Source organism: Akebia trifoliata, chromosome 11 (assembly GCF_017979445.1).
Source record: "Akebia trifoliata isolate Shusen 1 chromosome 11, ASM1797944v1, whole genome shotgun sequence".
Lineage (NCBI taxonomy): Eukaryota > Viridiplantae > Streptophyta > Magnoliopsida > Ranunculales > Lardizabalaceae > Akebia > Akebia trifoliata.
The window spans coordinates 42063470-42086413 of record NC_141385.1 but is presented as its reverse complement, the minus strand read 5'-3'; the positions used below and the strand labels follow the sequence as shown (position 1 = coordinate 42086413).

The following is a 22944-nucleotide window of genomic DNA, read 5'->3' as shown; positions in this document are numbered from 1 at the left end:
CAGGAGATTTGAAGATTCGTTAATCATCATCTCCCTTAGAGTTAAGATATTGTAGATTTATAGTCAAACTTGCAGTTCTAAATCTTAAAAGCATATAAAAAATTTTGAGACTATAAAAATGCCCCTATTCAAGAGCATTTACAAGGAAATCCATTTTTTTTATCGGGATATTTTTGTTTATAAAAAAGAATAATATTTTAAAAGGGTAAAATAATCTTTATAATAAATTATTTTTAAAAGGATAAAAAAATTAGCCAATAGTCAATATAAGTGGTTTTAAGTCACCTTTAAATATTGGGAGGATGACTTTGAAGGACTCTTTATTAATAATATGTAACGAATAGTCCCCTAGTAAAGAAGACGAACCATTTAAGTCCTACTTAATAAAATATTATATTAGTCTATTAAGGATTTTTCAATGATATTTTTTAAGACAAATACCTAAAATACCTTTTTAACAACTTTACAAAGTGTTTGATCTAAAAACATAGGGAGCCAAATAAAAAACTTGACTAATTTATTTAGTTATTAATATATCTGTAAAAAATAATAAATAAATAATTTATTTATTAAAAATTGTTCATAAATGTAATATAATTTTATTTGACTCATTTGTGTCGACTTACTAATTTTGAATTGAATCAATTCGATGAACGTCCAAGTAAAGTTTTAAAATTATATTTTAATAATTTTAAATTTAAAATTATTTATATACCTTAATAAATCTAATATACAAAGACCAATTTATTTAGTTATTAATAAATCTAAAGATTACTAGTTTTGATAAGAGAAACAACTTTTTTTATTTTTTTAATTGATCTATAAGAGATGACCATAGTTAAGGGGCATGTCATTGATTAAAAAACATTGGAGTAGCTCAAATATTTTCAAATTAACATGTTTTTTTTTTAAACTTAAAAAATCATTGAAAGAGTAATTATGGTATTTTCGCTTGATAAATCCTTTTTAGACTAATAGTTGATAAATTGGGTACTAATTAAAGAGTCCATAATTTTTAGAGGGGATTTTTTGGTACATATTTTCAAAAAATAGGTCTTTGTAGTTATTATCACTTAAATATTTTATTTAAAAAATAATTATTATTATCATTGATTCGAAAACCATCCTAATATATTTTTAAAATTTTAATTTGGCTTTATACCTTTGGTGATTGTGAACTGGTAATTCACTATCCATTTTTCCAAAATTTATCAATTTTTACTGGCCTGATCTGACCATACAGTGTGATTCGCAAATTACAACTAGATCTTGGCTCAACTTAATTTCACAATGGACCTTGAGAGCATCCAAGACTTTAAATAGAAAAAAGAACAACAAATTAAAAATGAATCACTGCTAGTATGAGGGAGATTTGAAAACTCATAAATTATCATCTCCCTTAGAGTTAAAATAGTGTAGATTTATAGCCAAACTTGCAGCTCTAAATCCTAAAAGCATATATTTATTTTAACAAAGGAATTTGTGACTTTTCAGTTCTCCATCAACGTCAAAAATTACCTATAAAGTTGTCAAGTGCTGAAATAAACTAAATATTGAAAGAAAACGTTACTATGCTAAAAATAATTATATTTCTATCTATTTACTTATTAAGAAAGGGATATCTACATTATTTTATAAAAGGACGTAACCTTTCATATATTTTAATACCATTATGATAAAATATTTAAATTCTAAAAATGATAATTTATCATTTTCGAAATTAAAATGGAGGGTAAATTATACTTTGAACCCTTGTGGTTTGGCATAATATCATGTTGGTCCTCTAACATTTTGACAATCACACTTACCTCCCCTTTCCCACATGGCGTTAAAGCTCACATGTTATTTTACTGTTTCACCCTGTTATTTTATAATTTTTTAAAAATAAATTTTGAGACTAAAAAATGCCCCTATCTTAGCGCATTTACAAGGAAATCCAATTTTTTTACTGAGATATTTTTGTTTATAAAAAGGAATAATATTTTAAAAGGGTAAAATAGTCTTTACCAAAAAATATTTTTAAACTGTTGGATTGACGGCAAGTAGACATAAGGGGACAAGTGGACACATTAAATTACTAAAGTGGTGGTAAGTGCAATTGTCGAAATGTTAGAGAGTTGACACAGAATTATGTCAAATCATATGGGATGAAAGTGTAGTTTACCCTAAAATGAATACTGTGGCGTTTTGATAATTTTTCAATTTTGCTTTGTATTTGGTAATCCTTTTCATAGAAATTTCCTTTATTCACCCTTTGTCTTGAATGACACTTTCATTATAATGACAAGTCTATGAGGATAAAGTCTACTTTCAAGGAATAAGTCATATATATTTTTAGATTTACAAATCACAACTAAATCTTGACTTGACCTAATTTCACATTGGACCTTGAAAGCATCCAAGACTTTAAATAAAAAAAAAGAACAACAAATTAAAAATGAATCATCGCCAGTATACGGGAGATTTGAAAACTCGTAAATCATCATCTCCCTTAGAATTAAGATATTGTATATTTATAGTCAAACTTGCAATTCTAAATCTTAAAAGTATATAAAAAATTTTGAGACTATAAAAATGCCCCTTTCCTAGAGTATTTATAAGAAAATCCATTTTTTATTTATAAATGGGAATAATATTTTAAAAGGGTAAAATAGTCTTTGCAAAAAAATATTTTTAAACTGTTTGATCGACCGCAACTAGACAAAAGGGGGCAAGTGGACCATAACTAAAGGGGTGGTAAGTGTAATTGTCGAAACGTTAGATGATTGACACAGACTTATGTCAAACCATATGGGATGAAAGTTTAATTTACCCTAAAATGAATAGTGTAATTTACCCAGAATTAGTACACTACTTATTTTAATTCTGAAAATGATAAATTAATTTTTAAAATTAAAATATTCATTTAAACATAGGAAAATATTTCCTATTTCATAAAATAGTAAATATTTTCCATGCTATTGTTCTAGTAAACACTTAAAAAAATTCTACCTTATAATATAGTTAACTTTTTTTTTTTTTTTTTTTTTCAGTTTTAAGTGAAGTGCTTTAATTTAAAAAATAATAATTTATCATTTTCAGAATTAAAATAACTAATTCCTTGAAATGGGACCTTAACAATTTTCAGCACATGTTTGGGTGTTTTGGTAAATCAATTATAAATTTATCTTACTAATGAGGGAGGTCATTGTGATAATTAAAAATTAAAATAGATAGTAACTTGTCTTGTTCATTGGAGGAAGAAGTCAATACTGATATAAAAATAAAAATAAAATATGATCTTTCCGTGCCATTTCCTATGCCAGCTAACAGAGATGGAGACAGGAAGGACGACTTTGTTACGAAAAGAACTTTCTTTGACTTGAGACGACTTGGCATAAAAAAAACAATCGTTTCGATTTCTTCGTTTTTTTAAATCATCTTGTCCAGAAAGACCTAGCCTATCGTGACACACGTTTGGGACATTGATTAGAATAATTTTTGGTCCTATCTCTTGGTGGCTCTAGGGGTTAAAATCAGCTTAATTGGTGATTTGTGAAAAAATTCCTCTAGCCTAGACTGCAACACATTGCACCGTCGAGGCCTAGGAAATAAAGGTTGATCATACGATAAGACTAGGAATCAGACTACTATTCAATCCTCGTGCCTCACGAGACATTCATCTTAGGAAATTACGATCCAAGATTACATAATTAATCTTATCATGTTGATCCCGCATGATAAGGTATGTTTAGATCAAGAAACATTAAGCACTATAAAAAAGAAAAGGGAGTGACATTAGAGGTAAAGGTAAATAATTTCTCTTTTATATTTTACTTTTTTAGATTTTAGGCTAATTTGATTGTCAAAGTATAATCCTATATGACGAGGGGTGAATTTACAGTGGGGACAATTGCCCCCACAAGAATTTTCCTATAGATAAGTGAGTTATTACGTCAAATTTTAGTTGAGGATAAACAAATTTGCCACTATTACCCTCATAAAAAAATTCCACTTTTAGTTGCCCCCCACATCTTTTTTTTTTCCGTCTTAGTTGTCCCCACAAAAAGTTTCTACTCTTAGTTGCCCCTACATGGGCAAAATCTTGACTCTGCTCTTCTATGTAACTAGATGATTGGAGGTCCTTGGAACTTGTGAAGTAGATTGTTGGAAAAGAAAGGGAAAAAAAAGAAGCATTTCTTAATAACTATTGGAGCAAAGAACTACCAAACTAAATATTATCTATCAAGTAACCCTACAAAATACCGAATCTAGTAGTTACAAAATAATTGAGGAGTTTTGATTTTTGTGTAGTATTCTAACCTAACCGACTTAGTAAGATTTCAAATTTTATTAAGGATTGTGAGCTCACATTTTAGCATCCAAAAGCATAATCCGATGCCAAATGCTTGTAAAAGATGAAATTTTAAAATTTTTGATACTTTTTTCAAAAAATCATTATTATTTATCATTGAATTTTATTTTTAATTCTCAAGAATTTTGAGAGTCCGATGGTCCATTTTTAACACCTTGATCAAGCTTAAAAAATACTTTTTTTTTTCCATGTCTATCCTTCGCAGAAATTTAGAAGGTTGGTGTGTTATTGTCAATGTGGTAATCACCTAAACCCACCGCCTCCCTTTGTTTTTCTTTTCTCATAAGACATAAAAGGTTGTCTTTTCATGAGGTTATAGTTAGTTTGGGTTTGCCTTAACCATGTTGACTTTTTAAAAAAACAAATTTATGATAATCAATAGGGCCCAACACCCCTTGATAAGATTTGGATTCTTGCATAGCACGAAAAGTTTTCTTTATGTGTATGGGCTCACAGTTTCTCTTTAAATTCTTCGAAAGTGTATTGTTAGAACTTAGAAGTCACCTAACAAATAGAAGTGTACACACACGCCATCTAATTTTTACTACGTTGATGTGATAGTCATAGATGTGTTTTTTATATACAAGTAAAACCATCTACGGTTATGTCTGCACCTCCACGTCAAAAATGTGAGAATCACGTTAATCCTAATGTCACCCCAGTATTACTCAATTTTGTTTCAAGGCGTACACGTAAGGTATTTACATGCCCTAATCGTGGCCATGTCAGATACTTCCACGTGGCATATCTTCAGTGCCATTTTTCAGCCAAATATCCAATGAACAGTTACGACGAGAAGAAAACAATTGGTTACGTGAAGATGAATTTCCCTAAACATCAAATATTAGTGTTTATGATTATATTAAAATTTCCCCTACTAGATGACGCGTTGCTTCGTTAGATTTGCTTAGGAAAGAAGCTGACATCGAACGGTCGAACCGTTCTCCACGACTCAGTCATTCAAACTGCGGTTGATAGAGTTGGTTAGACTTCTAATTATTTATAATTTTATATAGTATCTGATATATAAATAATTAATAAATGCGTACGTCCTGGACCCTACCTCCCATGTTACCTACGCGTATTACAGAAAAGTCCACACAGAATATTCAGCAATTCCTTTGGTTTGCGCGTCTTTAAAGGGTCTCATCTTCAGCCTCAGCTCATCGACCTTCACTAGTTAGCAAAGACGATACTCTTTCAAAAACTAGCATTTTAATTGTTTGTGAATTAGAGATCATGCCGGTAAGACTCATTTCAATCTGCTTGATTTCTCTAACATTTTGATTAAGGTTTTTTGAGGTGTGGGTATTGTTGAAAATTATGTTTTATAAGGCTAATTAGATTAATCGCTTTGTATGTGTGTGTTTGATGGTGCAGCAAAAGATAGTAATAAAGGTGGAGATGAATTGTGGCAAATGCCGATCCAAGGCTTTAAAGGTTGCTGCTGTGGCTGATGGTGAGCATCAATTTTGTTACTTGAGCCTTGCTGGACCATTGAGATCATTGGTTCCATCCGTTTTTTTTTTTCTTTCTTTTTCATTAATTTTTTAATGAAAAAGGTATGAACTTTGTAAAATTTACAAGACAGAATATGAAAGACTATAATCATAAAACACGGTATATATGTCTATTTTTGTAAATAACTCGTTTAACACAAATGAGTAAAATGATTTATTACACCATGTGAAAACTGAAAATTTTGACAAGAAAATTCGACTGGCTAAAGCCTACAAATTTTAGAAAGTGAATTTTGATGGTTTATGACCGTTAAAATTTTTTATGATCCCCAATTCGATGGCTTAAGAGCCATCAAAATTCTCTCATTCTCTGTTAATTTAATGGTTTCAATCCATCAAAAAAAAAAAAAAATTTGACAACGAAAATTTCGACGAATCAAATATAGGCTTTTTTCATGTTGTGTTAGTTTTTCTTTGTGGAAAATCAAAAGAGTCATGCGGGGGTGACATAATATTTACTGTGATTCTCACAATTTTGACGTGGACATGCATACATAATCGTAGATGATTTTTACTCGTATCTCGAGGAAACATATTTATACTTATGTGCACATCCCACGTCAGACTTGTGAGAATTGCAGTAAATGCTTTTTGTCATTTCAGCATTTTCCAAACCAAAGACTACAAAGGTTTTATTTTTGGATCTCAAACTAGACCTCGAAAATTTCAAAATTGTGTTTAAAAACTACTAAAATAATTCAAATATACAAGAAAAAAATAAGAATGGTTGAATCGCTTTGTTATTCCAATTGGTTGTCAAGATCAAAAGTTACATCTTAATTTAGATCAAGGTTGGATTTCTGTGCTATCCAAAAAATAACAGTGGTTCACCATTTTTACATAAAATTAAAAAATTAATAATAATAATAAATAAACAGATATTTCATGGCTTTTGGTGTTTCTATATAAAAAATATTATTTACAAAAATTGGTCTATACCTTTTTTATACTTATTTTCATACCCAGTTATGTAATTTTCAAAAAAAGTTCATATCCCATTTTTTTCTTTTTAATTCTCTCCTTTTTTTTTTCTTGAAAAAGCTAAAGAAAAGTACGTTAGTTTTACTTAAAAGTGTGACTTAGATTCCATTTGTAGAACCAATGTACTTATCTTGTACAATTCAGTTGTGGGTGCACATCAATTTCATTTTAAAATAAAGATGTAGGTTTTGATCACATTTTTCTTGCTATGATACAGGTGTGACATCAGTTGCAATAGAAGGGAAGGATAAGGATCAGATTGTGGTAACAGGTGAAAATATAGATGCGGCAAACTTGACATGCTTGATGAGGAAGAAGGTCGGGTATGCGACCATAAATAGCGTGGGAGAAGCGAAGAAAAAACCAGACGATAAGAAGCCTGATGACAATAAACCAACTCCTTGGATACCAGGTTGTCCTCAATATCCACAATATCAGTTGTACGAGATCGTTCACGACCATAGCCCAAGCATTTGCTCCATTTTGTGAATGCAAATTGTTCACTTTAATTTTGTAAGAGTTCAGGGTTTATAATAAGGTTTTCTTTTTTCTTTTTTTCTTTTGTGTATGTGTGGTGGTTGATTGTATTAGTCGATCGATCATGATAGTGCTTGGAGGGAATGAGATTTCTTTGTTTAATTTCTTGGGAATATATTATCCATGTCCATAAGAAGAGGAGTCAAAATGTTGATTTCTGAGGAAGAATCTCCACAAAAATTCAGCAATTTCTTGAAATTCTTGCCCTTTCAAGCCTGGAGTTCCAGTTGTTAGGGAAATAATAAAGTATTCAAACCTATTGGTGATCTTACACAAAAGTCAATTTCATGGCTGACTTCTATATACATTGAGACTTTGAAACGTTCTCACCACGATATTTACTTTTTAAATGTCAAAATGGCATAATACAGTGAATCAGACGATTAATTAATGTTCAATCTCTTGGTTTCGATATCCTATCAGATCTATTAAACTGATCATTGACTGCCACCAATGGTGTTACATCTAGATAAACTAACAATGAATGACCATACCACCCAAATTGCCAACTAGATTACCCTTTTGGGTCTACCACAGAGAAATCGGCCATGTTAATGATTTGCAAATGTGGGATGGACTTTCCTAACTCAAACCAACCTGCAACTTACGGTGATATGGAAAACACAGATTTCTTTAGGAACAATAACTCCCTTTTATGGATGGATTTAAATAGGAATCTCTAGGGATCCGAATATCTCTCATTTCAACAATTAGTCAAAGATTAATGTTGGAGTGACTTCAGTGGGAGACACAGAGGGGACATCTTGACGTGGTGGCGTGCACATATCCATAGATGCATTTCCTCGAGATATGCATAATATGCATCTATAGCACCATCACGTCAAGATGTCCCCCTTCGAGATATGCATAATGTTGTGTGTGTTAGTTTTTCTTTGTGGAAAATCAAAAGAGTCGGGTGACAGTATTTACTGTGATTCTCACAATTCTGACGTGGACATGCATACATAATCGTAGATGATTTTTACTCGTATCGTGAGGAAACACATTTATGATTATGTGCACATCCCACGTCAGACTTGTGAGAATTGCAGTAAATGCTTTTTGTCATTTCAGCATTTTCCAAACTAAAGACTATAAAGGTTTTATTTTTGGACCTCAAACTAGAACTCGAAAATTTCAAAATTGTGTTTAAAAACTACTAAAATAATTCAAATATACAAGAAAAAAATAAGAATGGTTGAATGGCTTCGTTATTCCAATTGGTTGTCAAGATCAAAAGTTACATCTTAATTTAGATCAAGGTTGGATTTCAGTGCTTCCCAAAAAATAACAGTGGTTCACCATTTTTACATAAATAAAATTAAAAAAATAATAATAATAATAAATAAATAAATAAATAAACAAATATTTCATGGCTTTTGGTGTTTCTATATAATAAAAAATTATGTACAAAAAAGGGTCTATACCTTTTTTATACTTATTTTCATATCCAGTTATGTAATTTTCAAAAAAAGTTCATATCCCATTTTTTTCTTTTTAATTCTCTCCTTTTTTTTTTCTTGAAAAAGCTAAAGAAAAGTTCGTTAGTTTTACTTAAAAGTGTGACTTAGATTCCATTTGTAGAACCAATGTACTTATCTTGTACAATTCAGTTGTGGGTGCACATCAATTTCATTTTAAAATAAAGATGTACGTTTTGATCACATTTTTCTTGCTATGATACAGGTGTGACATCAGTTGCAATAGAAGGGAAGGATAAGGATCAGATTGTGGTAACAGGTGAAAATATAGATGCGGCAAACTTGACATGCTTGATGAGGAAGAAGGTCGGGTATGCGCCCATAAATAGCGTGGGAGAAGCGAAGAAAAAACCAGACGATAAGAAGCCTGATGACAATAAACCAACTCCTTGGATACCAGGTTGTCCTCAATATCCACAATATCAATTGTACGAGATCGTTCACGACCATAGCCCAAGCATTTGCTCCATTTTGTGAATGCAAATTGTTCACTTTAATTTTGTAAGAGTTCAGGGTTTACAATAAGGTTTTCTTTTTTCTTTTTTTCTTTTGTGTATGTGTGGTGGTTGATTGTATTAGTCGATGGATCATGATAGTGCTTGGAGGGAATGAGATTTCTTTGTTTAATTTCTTGGGAATATATTATCCATGTCCATAAGAAGAGGAGTCAAAATGTTGATTTCTGAGGAAGATATGAATTTCATCTCCACAAAAATTCAGCAATTTCTTGAAATTCTTGCCCTTTCAAGCCTGGAGTTCCAGTTGTTAGGGAAATAATAAAGTATCCAAACCTATTGGTGATCTCACACAAAAGTCAATTTCATGGCTGACTTCTATATACATTGAGACTTTGAAACGTTCTCACCACGATATTTACTTTTTAAATGTCAAAATGGCATAATACAGTGAATCAGACGATTAATTAATGTTCAATCTCTTGGTTTCGATATCCTATCAGATCTATTAAACTGATCATGAACTGCCACCAATGGTGTTACATCTAGAGTAAACTAACAATGAATGACCATACCACCCAAATTGCCAACTAGATTACCCTTTCGGGTCTACCACAGAGAAATCGGCCATGTTAATGATTTGCAAATGTGGGATGGACTTTCCTAACTCAAACCAACCTGCAACTTACGGTGATATGGAAAACACAGATTTCTTTAGGAACAATAACGCCCTTTTATGGATGGATTTAAATAGGAATCTCTAGGGATCCGAATATCTCTCATTTCGACAATTAGTCAAAGATTAATGCTGGAGTGACTTCAGTGGGAGACACAGAGGGGACATCTTGACGTGGTGGCGTGCACATATCCATAGATGCATTTCCTCGAGATATGCATAGCATGCATCTATAGGCATGCACGCACCGTCACGTCAAGATGTCCCCTGCTGAGGTCACTCCAGCACGACTCTTAGTCAAACTCTATTTGGGATGTTTTCTATGGGTACCACTTTTTCCCATTTTATTAGATAATGACACATGTTGATTTGAAATAATAAATGTAGACACCTCAGAATTGCGCGCACCCTTCTAGGTATCAAGTGTGTAGTATTTGGATAGTTTGGTAGAACTTTCAACCTTTCTTGAAACCCTAAATCTGTCCTAGAAACCATAAAATACCCTCAAAGCTCATCTTAGACACCTTTAAATCTCCCTAAAACATCACTCACCAAAAATCCTAAAGCATTTCTCGAACCTATTTTATAGACTCGTAAACTATTCTCGAAAATCCAAAATCATTTCCCAAAAACCCTGGCCAATCCCTTTCTTTTCCCGAAAAACCTATGACACCTCCCTCCAAACGACCCTGAAACCGTTCCCAATCCATTTCCAACTTACCTAGTAACGTTGAAAAACCTTGCGAAAACTATCCATAAATTTAAGCAACTCTTGGGTTTCCCAGACCCAAAAATCTCAAGCCCACACTATTCCAAGTCCAAACCCAAGCCTATTTATCTTGGGGTCCCACAATGTTGATTTTGACCAATGCACTGACCTCCAAGGCCGGTCATGACAAGATTGAAAAACAAGCAACTATCGCCCATATTCCTTGACCACCTTGAGTGCACGCACCAACTTTAGGATAAGGCCAGACCAATCTGGCAGTTTGGTTTGACCTACCTAGGAGGTCGATCTAGACAACCCTATAATTAGAGGCCAGTGACCCCCACCATTTTCCCTCACAATTGAAAATCCTCAAGCTTCTACGCTCTTACTTGTTCTCACCTATTCTTTTTCTGAAGCTTTTTTGTCTTCTTATTGACGATTAGAAACTCTTGAAGCCCTCTTGAATGTTTGGGTCTCTTACCCATTTTCTCAGCTTTCCTAGTTTTACTTCTGATGACCTTCCCGAACTTCTACATAACCAAGACTCTGGCTATAAAACCTCTTGAGGTTTTCTAACGTTGTCGAAGTGTTGCCCAACTTTCGTTGAACTTACATGTATAATTTAAATAAAAAATATTTTCTTTATCTTCAATTCAAGACAATGGAGAGCATCAATTTCCCCCAGCTCTAACATGTTAGGTTGTAGCACATCCTTGTGCAATACGTACTTGGAAATACGATAGAAAACGTTTAGATGCTAGCCTTTTTGAAACCCTTATTGAAATTCATGGTTTCCCCAAATAACCTCACACCCACCTTTCTACTGAATCCATACTCCCATACCCAACTTTCAAAGTCATTACCACTTTCAAGGCTTTGATCAACCCGTTAACAATCTTGCAATCCTGCCCCAACCAAATTAGAGGTCGACCTACCTTCTTATCAGTCGGACATAGTCTTATATTGCGAGAAATTTTTTCAGCTAGTCGCAATCAGTATGGAGGACTCTTCTAGAGAAACTGCTCAAGAAGAAGTCGAACTTGTCGTTGCTAAGGACCCATTTGATACAGTTACCAAAATTTGCTGTTAGATTCTACTGTAAGAAATTACTGCAGAAACAACTGTAAAAAGCTAAAACACTAAAAAACTTGTTTGATAGAGTCTTGTAAAAGTACTGTATTGTTTACCATAGGTAGACACCCCAATTTGCACGAACCCGTTAGGAAAATTCAAATTTTCTTGAATTGATTCCGAGTTAGACTTAAACCTCTCAACGGACCCACATTGCCACTTGGCATCATTATTCATGCATACATGCATGCATACATCATGTCATATAGTTTGCATGCTCAACCTTGTCCCTAACTCGTAACCATTCTCCATTCACCGCTCCATCACCCATACCATAACCAAAGTCCATTTCCACCTCCAACCTAACCCAAGTCTAAAACCCAAGTCCATATCCTAAATCCAAAACCAAGTCCATTCTAAGCCCAAACCCAAGTCCACATCCTAACCCAAACCCAAGCCCAACACCAAGTCCATTCTCTCACCCCCTCAAAAGATGACACATGTTGATCTCCCATAAGTCCTCAATACCCAATGCATCATCTAATTGGAGAGTCAACTTTTCCTTGTGAAAATTCAAGAATGCCCTTCCCAAAAAGGTTGGTCAAACCAAAAAGGTTCTTGGGTCTTTGGTAATAATTTATAAAGTTGAGAGAACTTTCAATCATACCCTCAAAATGTGAGAATCTTCAAGTACATACATGGAATTCTCCCATTAGTCAATTTCAAAAATACACTCCTACCCTTGCTTTGTGAGTTATTTACAAATGAACCAAGGGCTACTTTTCACCTACCACTTCACCTTTACACATGTCATTCTCCTATTCACCCTCCCAAAAGTACTTTTGTTTTCCCATTGGTCCATTTCAAAAATACACTTCCACCCTTGCTTTATGAGTTATTTACAAATGAACCAAAGTCTACTTTTTACCTACCACTCCACCTTTACACATGTCACTCCCTTATTCACACTCCTAAAAGTACTTTTGTTCTCTCACCTCTATTTATCAAAAAATTAAGGACCAAAGAATGCTTTTAGGATTTCTTCACAAATGTCATCTTTACCCCCATACAAATGAACAATCCAAAAAGAAATAACCTAAATCTCATGTCCATTTTCTTTATTTTTAGGGTTAGACCACTTAAAAGCGCCCTCGATCCGCGGGGTGCACGGATCCGCTTTTGACTCTTGAGGTTTGGGAGTCGCCACCTAGTTATTGTGGTCTAGGAACCAAACTGACTCTAACATAGATAAAAAGAACTAATCTATCACAAAAAATCTGAATTCGGGGATCATGTTACGAGGTTGGAAGGTGTTAGGCACCAACCCCGCCCGGCCAAAGCCGGTCTCTACTAACTTCCCAAATATATCACATTGCTAAAAGCCTAGATAAAATAAAAAAATTACATACCTTTTCGATAACAAGGATTTTGTTCCCTCAGATCTGATAAAAAGAGCTCCTTGTACTGTACTCCCTTACTTCGTTCTGTCTCCGGATTTGACTTCGGATCTCCTAGATCAAGGTATCTCCTTATTTTTGGATCTGAACTCTTCAAGTTTGTTACGGATTTGGGAGTGTTTTTGGAGGGATTTTAGGTGTTTTCTAGACTAAAATTGAAGGAGGGATGTTAGGTAAGGAGTTGGGGCTCCAAAACTAGGGTTTATGGGGGGCTAGGGGAGCTTCTAGACCTACTTCTCTTAGGGTTTATGATTTGATACGAAAATAGGGTGTGAGCACCTCTATTTATAGATGTTTTTTAGGGTTGATTTGGATAGAGTTAGTGTTTAATTAGAGATCTTTTAATTAGAGTTGTGTTTTAGTTAAAATTGTTTTAGGTAGAATTGTATTTCAATTAGAATTGTTTTAGGTAGAATTGTTTTTAAGTTAGAACTCTATTAGATAGAGTTATTATTTAATTAGAATTCTATTATGACTTTTGGTCTTATTTAATTGACTTTTAATGTTTTGACTTTAGTCTTAATTGATTGACTTTTAATATCTTGACTTCAGTTTTGCTTAATTGACTTTAATTTTGACTTCAGTCTCACTTAATTGACTTTAATACATTGACTTCAGTCTTGCTTGATTTACTTTTAATTTTTGTAGAACCCCCTTTCATTATTTCTTTAATTCTTTGGACCCCTAAATGGAGGGGTCCTTAAAGAAATATCTCACGAACCCTCAATAATTTTGCCTGAAAGTCCGATTGATCGATTTTTTAGGTTCAAAATTTTAAATTAATTTCATCAATGTTTCACTTTAATTATTTAATATTTTATTTATTAATTTCGAATTTTTTAATTATGAAAATTGTGAAATTACCGTTTTACCCCCGGAAAGGACTTTTCACGTTTCAAGTCGGTTTTTAATGTTCTAGGATGTTTTAGAATCAGCTTTTCGTAAGGAATTCAATGAGAATGTTGGTTTGTGTCATTTATGAAAATTTTTATGTGAAATGATTGTGAACTTTATGAGGGGCATTTTCGTAATTTTATCAATTTTGTTAAAATTGGTGAAATGATTTATTTGGTTCCGATTTGTCATTTTATATGTTCGAATGGGTTTTCCTAAGCGTAACGTAGGCTCTAACGTTGTTTTGAGGTTAGGGGTATTTTGGTAATTTGGTCAATTTTTAGTGATTTTTATCGTGAAGCTTCTTTTTGGTTTGCAAGATGATGATTTCTATGTTTTTAGGGTCGTATTTTCCTAGCGTAGCGTGATTTCTAAGGTTTTGTCAATTCGAGATACCTCATCCGGATTTCTGAAACACATCTGGTAACAAAATAAAGCAATAGAAATAACATCCATCATTGGGAATCATTGCGATCGGGTTGACGAGTTGATTAATCAGGCGGATGCAAAAATGGGGTGTCTACAGATGCCCCTCTTTGGCAGAGGGTTGAAGCAAACTAGATAGCAAATCTATTTTGGTAGATAGTGCGATATCCGAATGCCAAAGCTATTGACAGTTCATTTTACAGCCTGATTTAGCAATTCGTCGGGGCGTTCGGATCCTTGAGGGTAAAACTCTCCTCGAACTAAAAATTTGTCAGGTCCTCGAGCTTTAACTCTCACTGACGATGTCAGATCCTCGAATTTTAGAAAATTCTCCCTCACTAATACAAAAGTGTACGTGTGTGCAATGGTGTGATGTTGTGTGAAACTGAGTAAAAATGTGCCAGGTCCTAGAGATCTTCTCTCACTGACAATAATGATTCAAAATTGAGATGCACTTATACAACGAAAACAATCATAGCAAGGTTTAACAAAGGTAATTGGAGTTATAACATTTGAAATTCTTCTTTAGAGTTCGAAAAAGTTTGAGTCTCATTTATCAGACTGGAGCCTATTGTAGCCAAAGCTTCTCAGGCTAAGGAACTTAAACAATCCTATTAATTCAAAATGATTTCAAACAAAGCTGGAGTCTCGTTTCTCGGACTCTGGCTAAGGTTTACAGGAACTTAAACAATCCTATTAAAATTGGAGTCTCGTTTATCGGACTCGAACTAAGGTTAATAGGCACTTCAAAAAGCCTATGATTCAAAACGTTGGAGTCTCGTTTCTCGGACTCGAACTTAGGTTTATAGGCACTTCAAAAAGCCTATATATTATTCAAAAAGTTGGAGTCTCGTTTCTCGGACTCGAACTTAGGTTTGTAGGCACTTCAAAAAGCCTATTCATTCTATGATTCAAAAATTGGAATCTCGTTTCTTGGACTCGAACTTAGGTTTGTAGGCACTTCAAAAAGTCTATTCATTCTATGATTCAAAAAGTTGGAGTCTCGTTTCTCGGACTCGAACTTAGGTTTGTAGGCACTTCAAAAAGCCTATTCATTCTATGATTAAAAAAGTTGGAGTCTCGTTTCTTGGACTCGAACTTGGGTTTGTAGGCACTTCAAAAAGCCTATTCATTCTATAATTCAACAAGTTGGAGTCTCATTTCTAAGACTCGAACTTAGGTTTATAAGTACTTAAAAAAGCTTATTCATTCTATGATTCAAAAAGTTGGAGTCTCGTTTCTCGGACTCGAACTTAGGTTTGTAGGCACTTCAAAAAGCCTATTCATTCTATGATTCAAAAAGTTGGAGTCTCGTTTTTCGGACTCGAACTTAGTTTTGTAGGCACTTCAAAAAGTCTATTCATTCTATGATTCAAAAAGTTGGAGTCTCGTTTCTCGGACTCGAACTTAGGTTTATAGGCACTTAAAAAAGCCTATTCATTCTATGATTCAAAAAGTTGGAGTCTCGTTTCTCGGACTCGAACTTACTAAGTCACGTTTCTCGGGCTTAGTTTATAGGAACTTAAACAATCCTATTAATTGATTCTATGATTCAAAATCGAACTCAAAGTTTGAAAGATCAGGCATTTATTAGCTTATCATGTATTTGGATTCATAATTATCATTGACTTTATCGGACTTTTAAATAAGTTTTTATTTTTATCATGTGATTAAGAACAAAACTTTGGAATTAAATGACTTTCAAAAATGCCCCTAGTTCCAAGGTTCGCTTTAATGGAACTTGACTACGAGACTGATAGAATGGATTACGCTTGAAAAATAAACTCTGATGTATGACAGATAGAAGAACTACATTCTCTTAAATTTAAGATTCTTAAGATTATCATATGTGCAATAAAGAATTGATCATTTTCTTTAGAATTTCTTTTGAAAAATGCTTGAGCTAGACTTAAAAAATCTTAATAAATATTAGAATAGAAGATCTTCCTCTTCAAAGTGGTTGATGATTCTACATCTTCCATTAGCGAACACTTGAACAAGTAAACATACTTTTGAAGATCCTACAATGTTCAAGATGACTTCTGATTTTTTTCGACTTCAATATTGTCTTCATCGGATGTGAGCTCTTGGCTAAAAGACAAATATCGTGGCTTGAATGGTTCTGTAATTTCTGTACAAGCTTGCTTCTTCTGAATTTTTCTTCTTGATGAGACTTTTCCTTTCATTTGATGATGTCCTAATTTTTACCTAGATCGCCTCTTCAGGTTTTCAATCTAGCGGGCTTTATTTTTCTTTTTCTGATGATGCCTTGATTTTTGCCTAGGTCGCCTTTTTAGGTTTTCAACCTAGCAGACTTTCTTTTTTATGGTTATGCCCTAAATTTGGCCTAAGTCGCCTTTTCAGGTTTTCGACTTAGCGGGCTTCTCTTTTTTTTCTTGATGATCTTGTATAACCAACTCGACAACTTCTCAGTTCCCTGCACCTTAACCGAGTCAATTAGCATTCAAGAGGACTTAATAGGTGGGCTTAGGATATGGCTTAGAAAGAAAAGATATAAGGCTCAACTTCCCAAAATGCCCCTAGTCTTATATTCTCTTTTTTCTATCAATTATTTTGATTTTTTTTCTAAATGCCCCTAGTTTTACATTCTTTTTTTTTTTTTTGCTAATGCCCCTAGTTTGGCATTATCTTCTTTTGAACCTTTTAATAGGGGATTTTCCTTTTGGATGATACTTTCCTTAAGAGAATATATTTTTTCATGACCGGACCTGAAGTAATTTCTCAGGTTGCCTACGTACCCCAAATATATTTATTTTTTCTTTTGTGATCAGGTCAAAACGTAGTTCATACTAAGATTCCCTCTCAAGGTTGGTCGGCGTGGTTTAGAAAAAAAATGCTATTGATTTTTTTTAAAGGCTGCGAGGGGCTAAAGAAGGTTATCTTCATCTTGGTAAGACAGGAAAATGGTTCGACCAATGAAGGCCTCCTTTTGTGAATGCTGCTCGACTTGGTCAAAATTTCAAGAATTTGATATTTGGATTGCTCTGTCAAGCAAGGTCTTCTTTCTGAAAATGAGTAATCTTCAATCTTCTTCTAAGAATGAATAATCTTCAGTCTTTTTCTGATAAAAAGAAATCTTCAGTCTTCTTTTACAAAGTTGAGTGTGATTGACTTCTTTGTATTTGACGTTGACTCGTTCAACCTTTTCCAAACTTCGAAAAAATCTTATATTCTTTCGCGAATGAGAACTCTTCTTTCTTAAGTGAAAAATATGATGAATCCTTTCTTGTAGATCTTAACACCTTAGTTGATGGTTTCAATTACATCATTCTTGATAATCTTTGATTTTGAAGTTCACCCTCAACTTTAGGATTTGATCTATTTTGGTGCAATCCATCCATGTATTCTCACGAGACCATGCAAGGAACGTTGTTGAATTTCTCAAGTAAATTTATTATTCTTCTCATGTTCTGCTAAAGAAAATGTAGTACCCATTTGCACTTCTTAAGTGTACTCTTTAATTCCAATATTTATTAAGTTTGATTAGTGAGCTCTAAGTCAATCCTCATGTTAGATATTATACTCAAATCATTATTACACGTATGATAATCAGAAGCTTCTATATTTTATTGGATTGAAAAACATTGATTGACAAACTCGACTACTGGATTTAAAGAATGACCAAAACTGGATTGAAACTCAAAGAAAACTCAGGGACATTATCTACAAAGAAAGAAGGTCCTTTTGGGTGGATGGACTACTTGAACTTAACATTGGTACTTTGACTAGACGACTCTTTTGACGGACCCAAAATGACATAGATGAGGATTTAAAATATTTGGGACCAATTATCACCCGATTGGAAGTAAACCAAGGTTAACCATTGACTCTAAAGGTTTGACTCTTAACCACATGATTAAAGTTTCGATATAGAATAGTTCAAGTTCGATGGGAAATATCGAATTCAAATGCACTATAAGTCTATGGTGACCAAGAAAGTGAGAAAGATTAGGCACGGGTCTACCCCTGAATAGGATTGAACCTTTGATCAGACAAATTAATTTGATCCTAAAATCGAATCTTTCTATATAAAGTGGTCTGGATCTTTAAAAGTGAAACCAATTAGTCCAACTGATTTGGTATTGATCAGTTTGATCCATTTGTCAATTGGGCCAACTGGTTTAAGTGATTCAAATTAATCGGTACATTTCACGGATTAGGTCGGACCGATATTGCGGGTTTTGTTTGATTATTCTAGACCGGTCTGCCCACCTACCTGTTGGTTGGATTGAATAAAGCAACCCAGGAACACCCATAGTCAATTCGGGTCGTGACCTATAGGAAGGCTTCTAGACTCTAGGTTTATTACGTGCAATGCATTTTTATCTAGCCACCCTTGCCCAAGCACACCTATATACCTCTCGATACGTGGTGACTTGGTTTGATATACCGTATAGGTGATAATCTAAAACTTCAACTCACTTCTCTGAAGTCAAAAACAGCCAATTCGATCTCTAGTTGAGAGGTGGCGCACAATGCTGAGCAAGGACCCACTTAAATATCTCTCGTCTAGAATAGACGTAGTCTATCCCCCTCGTACAGTAAGGTACAGCGGGGCAAGATCTTGCTTAGGCACCGGTTTTGACCAAAAAGTGCAATTGATATACTTAGACTATCTTTTATACCTACGGGTACGAATCAAGAGTTGTAGCTTTCATAAATGGTTTGGCATCCCACGAGGGGATCGACCACGTACTAGTACTACGTTGGCAATCGGGACATGTGACTGTGTGGCTTACAATAGGTCAAAGGCTCAGGTCGCTCCAGCTTGGGTGCATCAATATACTTCTCAGAATCACCTGACCAGATGGTATCGATGCCCCCAGTTTGATATACCCTAAGGTACGTGACTGGAGTTGTGGGTTTCATGAATGACGTCGCATCTTCGAAGAGACCGGGCCACGCACTAGTGTCACGTTGGCTAAATGGGACGTGTAAGTGAGTAAAACAGTAAACGTGCATGTGGTGTGTGCAAAACAGGGTGGGGTGTGCCCGAGACCTTTTTCAAACAAATGGGCCCATGGATCCAATCAAACCAATCATACATTAATCAAAACAAAAATCATTCAAATCATATGAATATTCAATTAAGATCACATTATTCCCATCACATAAGCACATTAACATTACGATCAACATCAATCATGTATTTCAAGCAAGATCATGGTAAATTAATCAATAAATATGGCATATGATAATGATCAAACAAACATTGCAATAGGCATAATTTTTATAATTTTTAGGTCCAATCAATGATCACTTTTGGGTGATCCAAAATAAATCGAGATTCCAATAGGTGTTACATTGATGATAGAATGACAATGTTGAGATGAGCTCACTCTCAAGAACATTAATTGTGCCAACATTAGATAAATTCAGATTTTCTGTAAATTAGGAAAATACAATCTGAACTTGCATCGATGATATCTAAGGCTCCCGATAACGAAATCGAGTGAACTCAACTTCTAAATTAATCTATTCGATGAGATCTACATTTTATTAAGAGGTGCCTAGACTTAATTCTCACCAGAATGTTCTGTAAAAAAAATTTTAACGTTGCTATCCCAACTTTCATTCAAAAATAATTTCAGATTTACAGATTGAACTTGCATCGATGATATCTAAGGCTTCCGATAACGAAATTGAGTGAACTCAGATTCTAAATTAATTTACTCGACGAGATCTACATTTTATTAATAGGTTCCCAAACTTAATTCTTACTAGAATATTTTATAAAAAAATTTTAACGTTGCTGTCCCAACATTCATTCAGAAATAATTCCAGATTTACAAATTGAACTTGCATCGATGATATCTAAGGCTTCCGATAACGAAATTGAGTGAACTCAGATTCTAAATTAATCTACTCGACGAGATCTACGTTTTATTAAAGGTTCCCAGACTTAATTCTCACTAGAATATTCTGTAAAAAAGTTTTAACGTTGTTGTCCCAACTTTCATTCAGAAATAATTCCAGATTTACAGATTGAACTTGCATCGATGATAACTAAGGCTTCCGATAACGAAATTGAGCGAACTCAGATTCTAAATTAATTTACTCGACGAGATCTATATTTTATTAAGAGGCTCCCATACTTAATTCTCGCTAGAATATTCTCTAAAAACGTTTTAATATTTCTGTCCAACCTCCATCATTCCATCATTTTCATAGGTTAATTTGAATCTTTCATTATTTAGGAGTCATCAAAAAGTGATCCTTAATTGGAAAAAAAATGCAATACCCAAAATCATCTACAATCAAGATAAAAAAATAAATAAAGAGAAAAAATAAATAAAATAAATACAACTAAATAAAAAAAAACTAGGTCATCTTGGCAATGCTCCCATACTTGGGGTTTTTCAAGTTTGATCCTCAATAGTCCCCAGTGGAGTCGCCACTGAAAGCGCCCTCGATCCGCGGGTTGCGTGGATCCGCTTTTGACTCTTGAGGTTTGGAGTCGCCACCTAGTTATTGTGGTCTAGGAACCAAACTGACTCTAACATGGATAAAAAGAACTAATCTACCCCAAAAAATCTGAATTTGGGGATCATGTTACGGGGTTGGAAGGTGTTAGGCACCAACCCCGCCCGGCCAAAGCCGGTCTCTACTAACTTCCCAAATATATCACATTGCTAAAAACCTAGATAAAATAAAAAAATTACATACCTTTTCGATAGCAAGGATTTTGTTCCCTCAGATCTGATAAAAAGAGCTCCTTGTACTGTACTCCCTTACTTCGTTCTGTCTCCGGATTTGACTTCGGATCTCCTAGATCAAGGTATCTCCTTGTTTTTGGATCTGAACTCTTCAAGTTTGTTACGGATTTGGGAGTGTTTTTGGAGGGATTTTAGGTGTTTTCTAGACTAAAATTGAAGGAGGGATGTTAGGTAAGGAGTTGGGACTCCAAAACTAGGGTTTATGGGGGGCTAGGGGAGCTTCTAGACCTACTTCTCTTAGGGTTTATGATTTGATACGAAAATAGAGTGTGAGCACCTCTATTTATAGATGTTTTTTAGGGTTGATTTGGATAGAGTTAGTGTTTAATTAGAGATCTTTTAATTAGAGTTGTGTTTTAGTTAAAATTGTTTTAGGTAGAATTGTTTTTAAGTTAGAATTCTATTAGATAGAGTTATTATTTAATTAGAATTCTATTATGACTTTTGGTCTTATTTAATTGACTTTTGATGTTTTGACTTTAGTCTTAATTGATTGACTTTTAATATCTTGACTTCAGTCTTGCTTAATTGACTTTAATTTTGACTTCAGTCTCACTTAATTGACTTTAATACCTTGACTTCAGTCTTGCTTGATTTACTTTTAATTTTTGGAGAACCCCCTTCCATTATTTCTTTAATTCTTTGGACCCCTAAATGGAGGGGTCCTTAAAGAAATATCTCACGAACCCTCAACAATTTTGCCTGAAAGTCCGATTGATCGATTTTTTAGGTTCAAAATTTTAAATTAATTTCATCAATGTTTCACTTTAATTATTTAATATTTTATTTATTAATTTCGAATTTTTTAATTATGTAAATTGTGAAATTATCGTTTTACCCCGGAGAGGACTTTTCACGTTTCAAGTCGGTTTTTAATGTTCTAGGATGTTTTAGAATCGGATTTTCGTAAGGAATTCAATGAGAATGTTGGTTTGTGTCATTTATGAAAAATTTTATGTGAAATGATTGTGAACTTTATGAGGGGCATTTTCATAATTTTATCAAATTTTGTTAAAATTGGTGAAATGATTTATTTGATTCCGATTTGTCATTTTATATGTTCGAATGGGTTTTCCTAAGCGTAACGTAGGCTCTAACGTTGTTTTGAGGTTATGGGTATTTTGGTAATTTGGTCAATTTTTAGTGATTTTTATCGTGAAGCTTCTTTTTGGTTTGTAAGATGATGATTTCTATGTTTCTAGGGTCGTATTTTCCTAGCGTAGCGTGGTTTCTAAGGTTTTGTCAATTCGAGATACCTCATCCGGATTTCTGAAACATATCTGGTAACAAAATAAAGCAATAGAAATAACATCCATGATTGGGAATCATTGCGATCGGGTTGACGTGTTGATTAATCAGGCGGATGCAAAAATGGGGTGTCTACACCACTTTATCCCCAAAAGTTCTCCAAAAACTCTATAAATACCTTTATTTTTTAAGAACAATTCATACTCTAAAGCCCCCATCTCTCAACCTAAAACTTTACCAAAATCTCTACTCATCTATCATCTCCTAACCTTCAACTCTCTCACCCTTCAACTCCACCCTTCAACTCTCAAGTGCATCTCTCAAGCTCAAGTTCATTCAAGACTTCCAAAAGGGACAAGGTGGGACAACAGTTATTTATTTATCTTTTAACTTACATA

At 33.8% G+C, this 22944-nt stretch overlaps 1 protein-coding gene across 2 annotated transcripts; it reads left to right on the top strand.

The window, feature by feature from the left end:
• The first annotated feature begins 5471 nt into the window (after window positions 1–5471).
• On the top strand, window positions 5472–7494 carry LOC147391771 (heavy metal-associated isoprenylated plant protein 47-like). 2 transcript variants are annotated; one of them, XM_086459539.1, is made up of 3 exons: window positions 5472–5599; window positions 5735–5813; window positions 7073–7494. In XM_086459539.1, the coding sequence occupies exons 1-3, from the start codon at window positions 5594–5596 to the stop codon at window positions 7342–7344; spliced, it is 357 nt and encodes a 118-aa protein (XP_086315665.1). In that variant the 5' UTR covers window positions 5472–5593; the 3' UTR covers window positions 7345–7494. The 2 variants fall into 2 exon arrangements, with proteins under 2 accessions (XP_086315665.1, XP_086315664.1); XM_086459538.1 differs by lacking the exon at window positions 5472–5599 and having other exon boundaries at window positions 5726–5813.
• Window positions 7495–22944: the final 15450 nt, after the last annotated feature.

What these genes read in the sequence shown, in the direction of transcription:
- LOC147391771 (XM_086459538.1), top strand. Translation starts at nt 5,726, where the DNA reads ATGGTGCAGCAAAAGATAGTAATAAAGGTGGAGATGAATTGTGGCAAA. An exon ending in GGTTGCTGCTGTGGCTGATG is followed by an intron (nt 5,814 to 7,072) that starts GTGAGCATCAAT and finishes GCTATGATACAG; the next exon opens with GTGTGACATCAGTTGCAATA.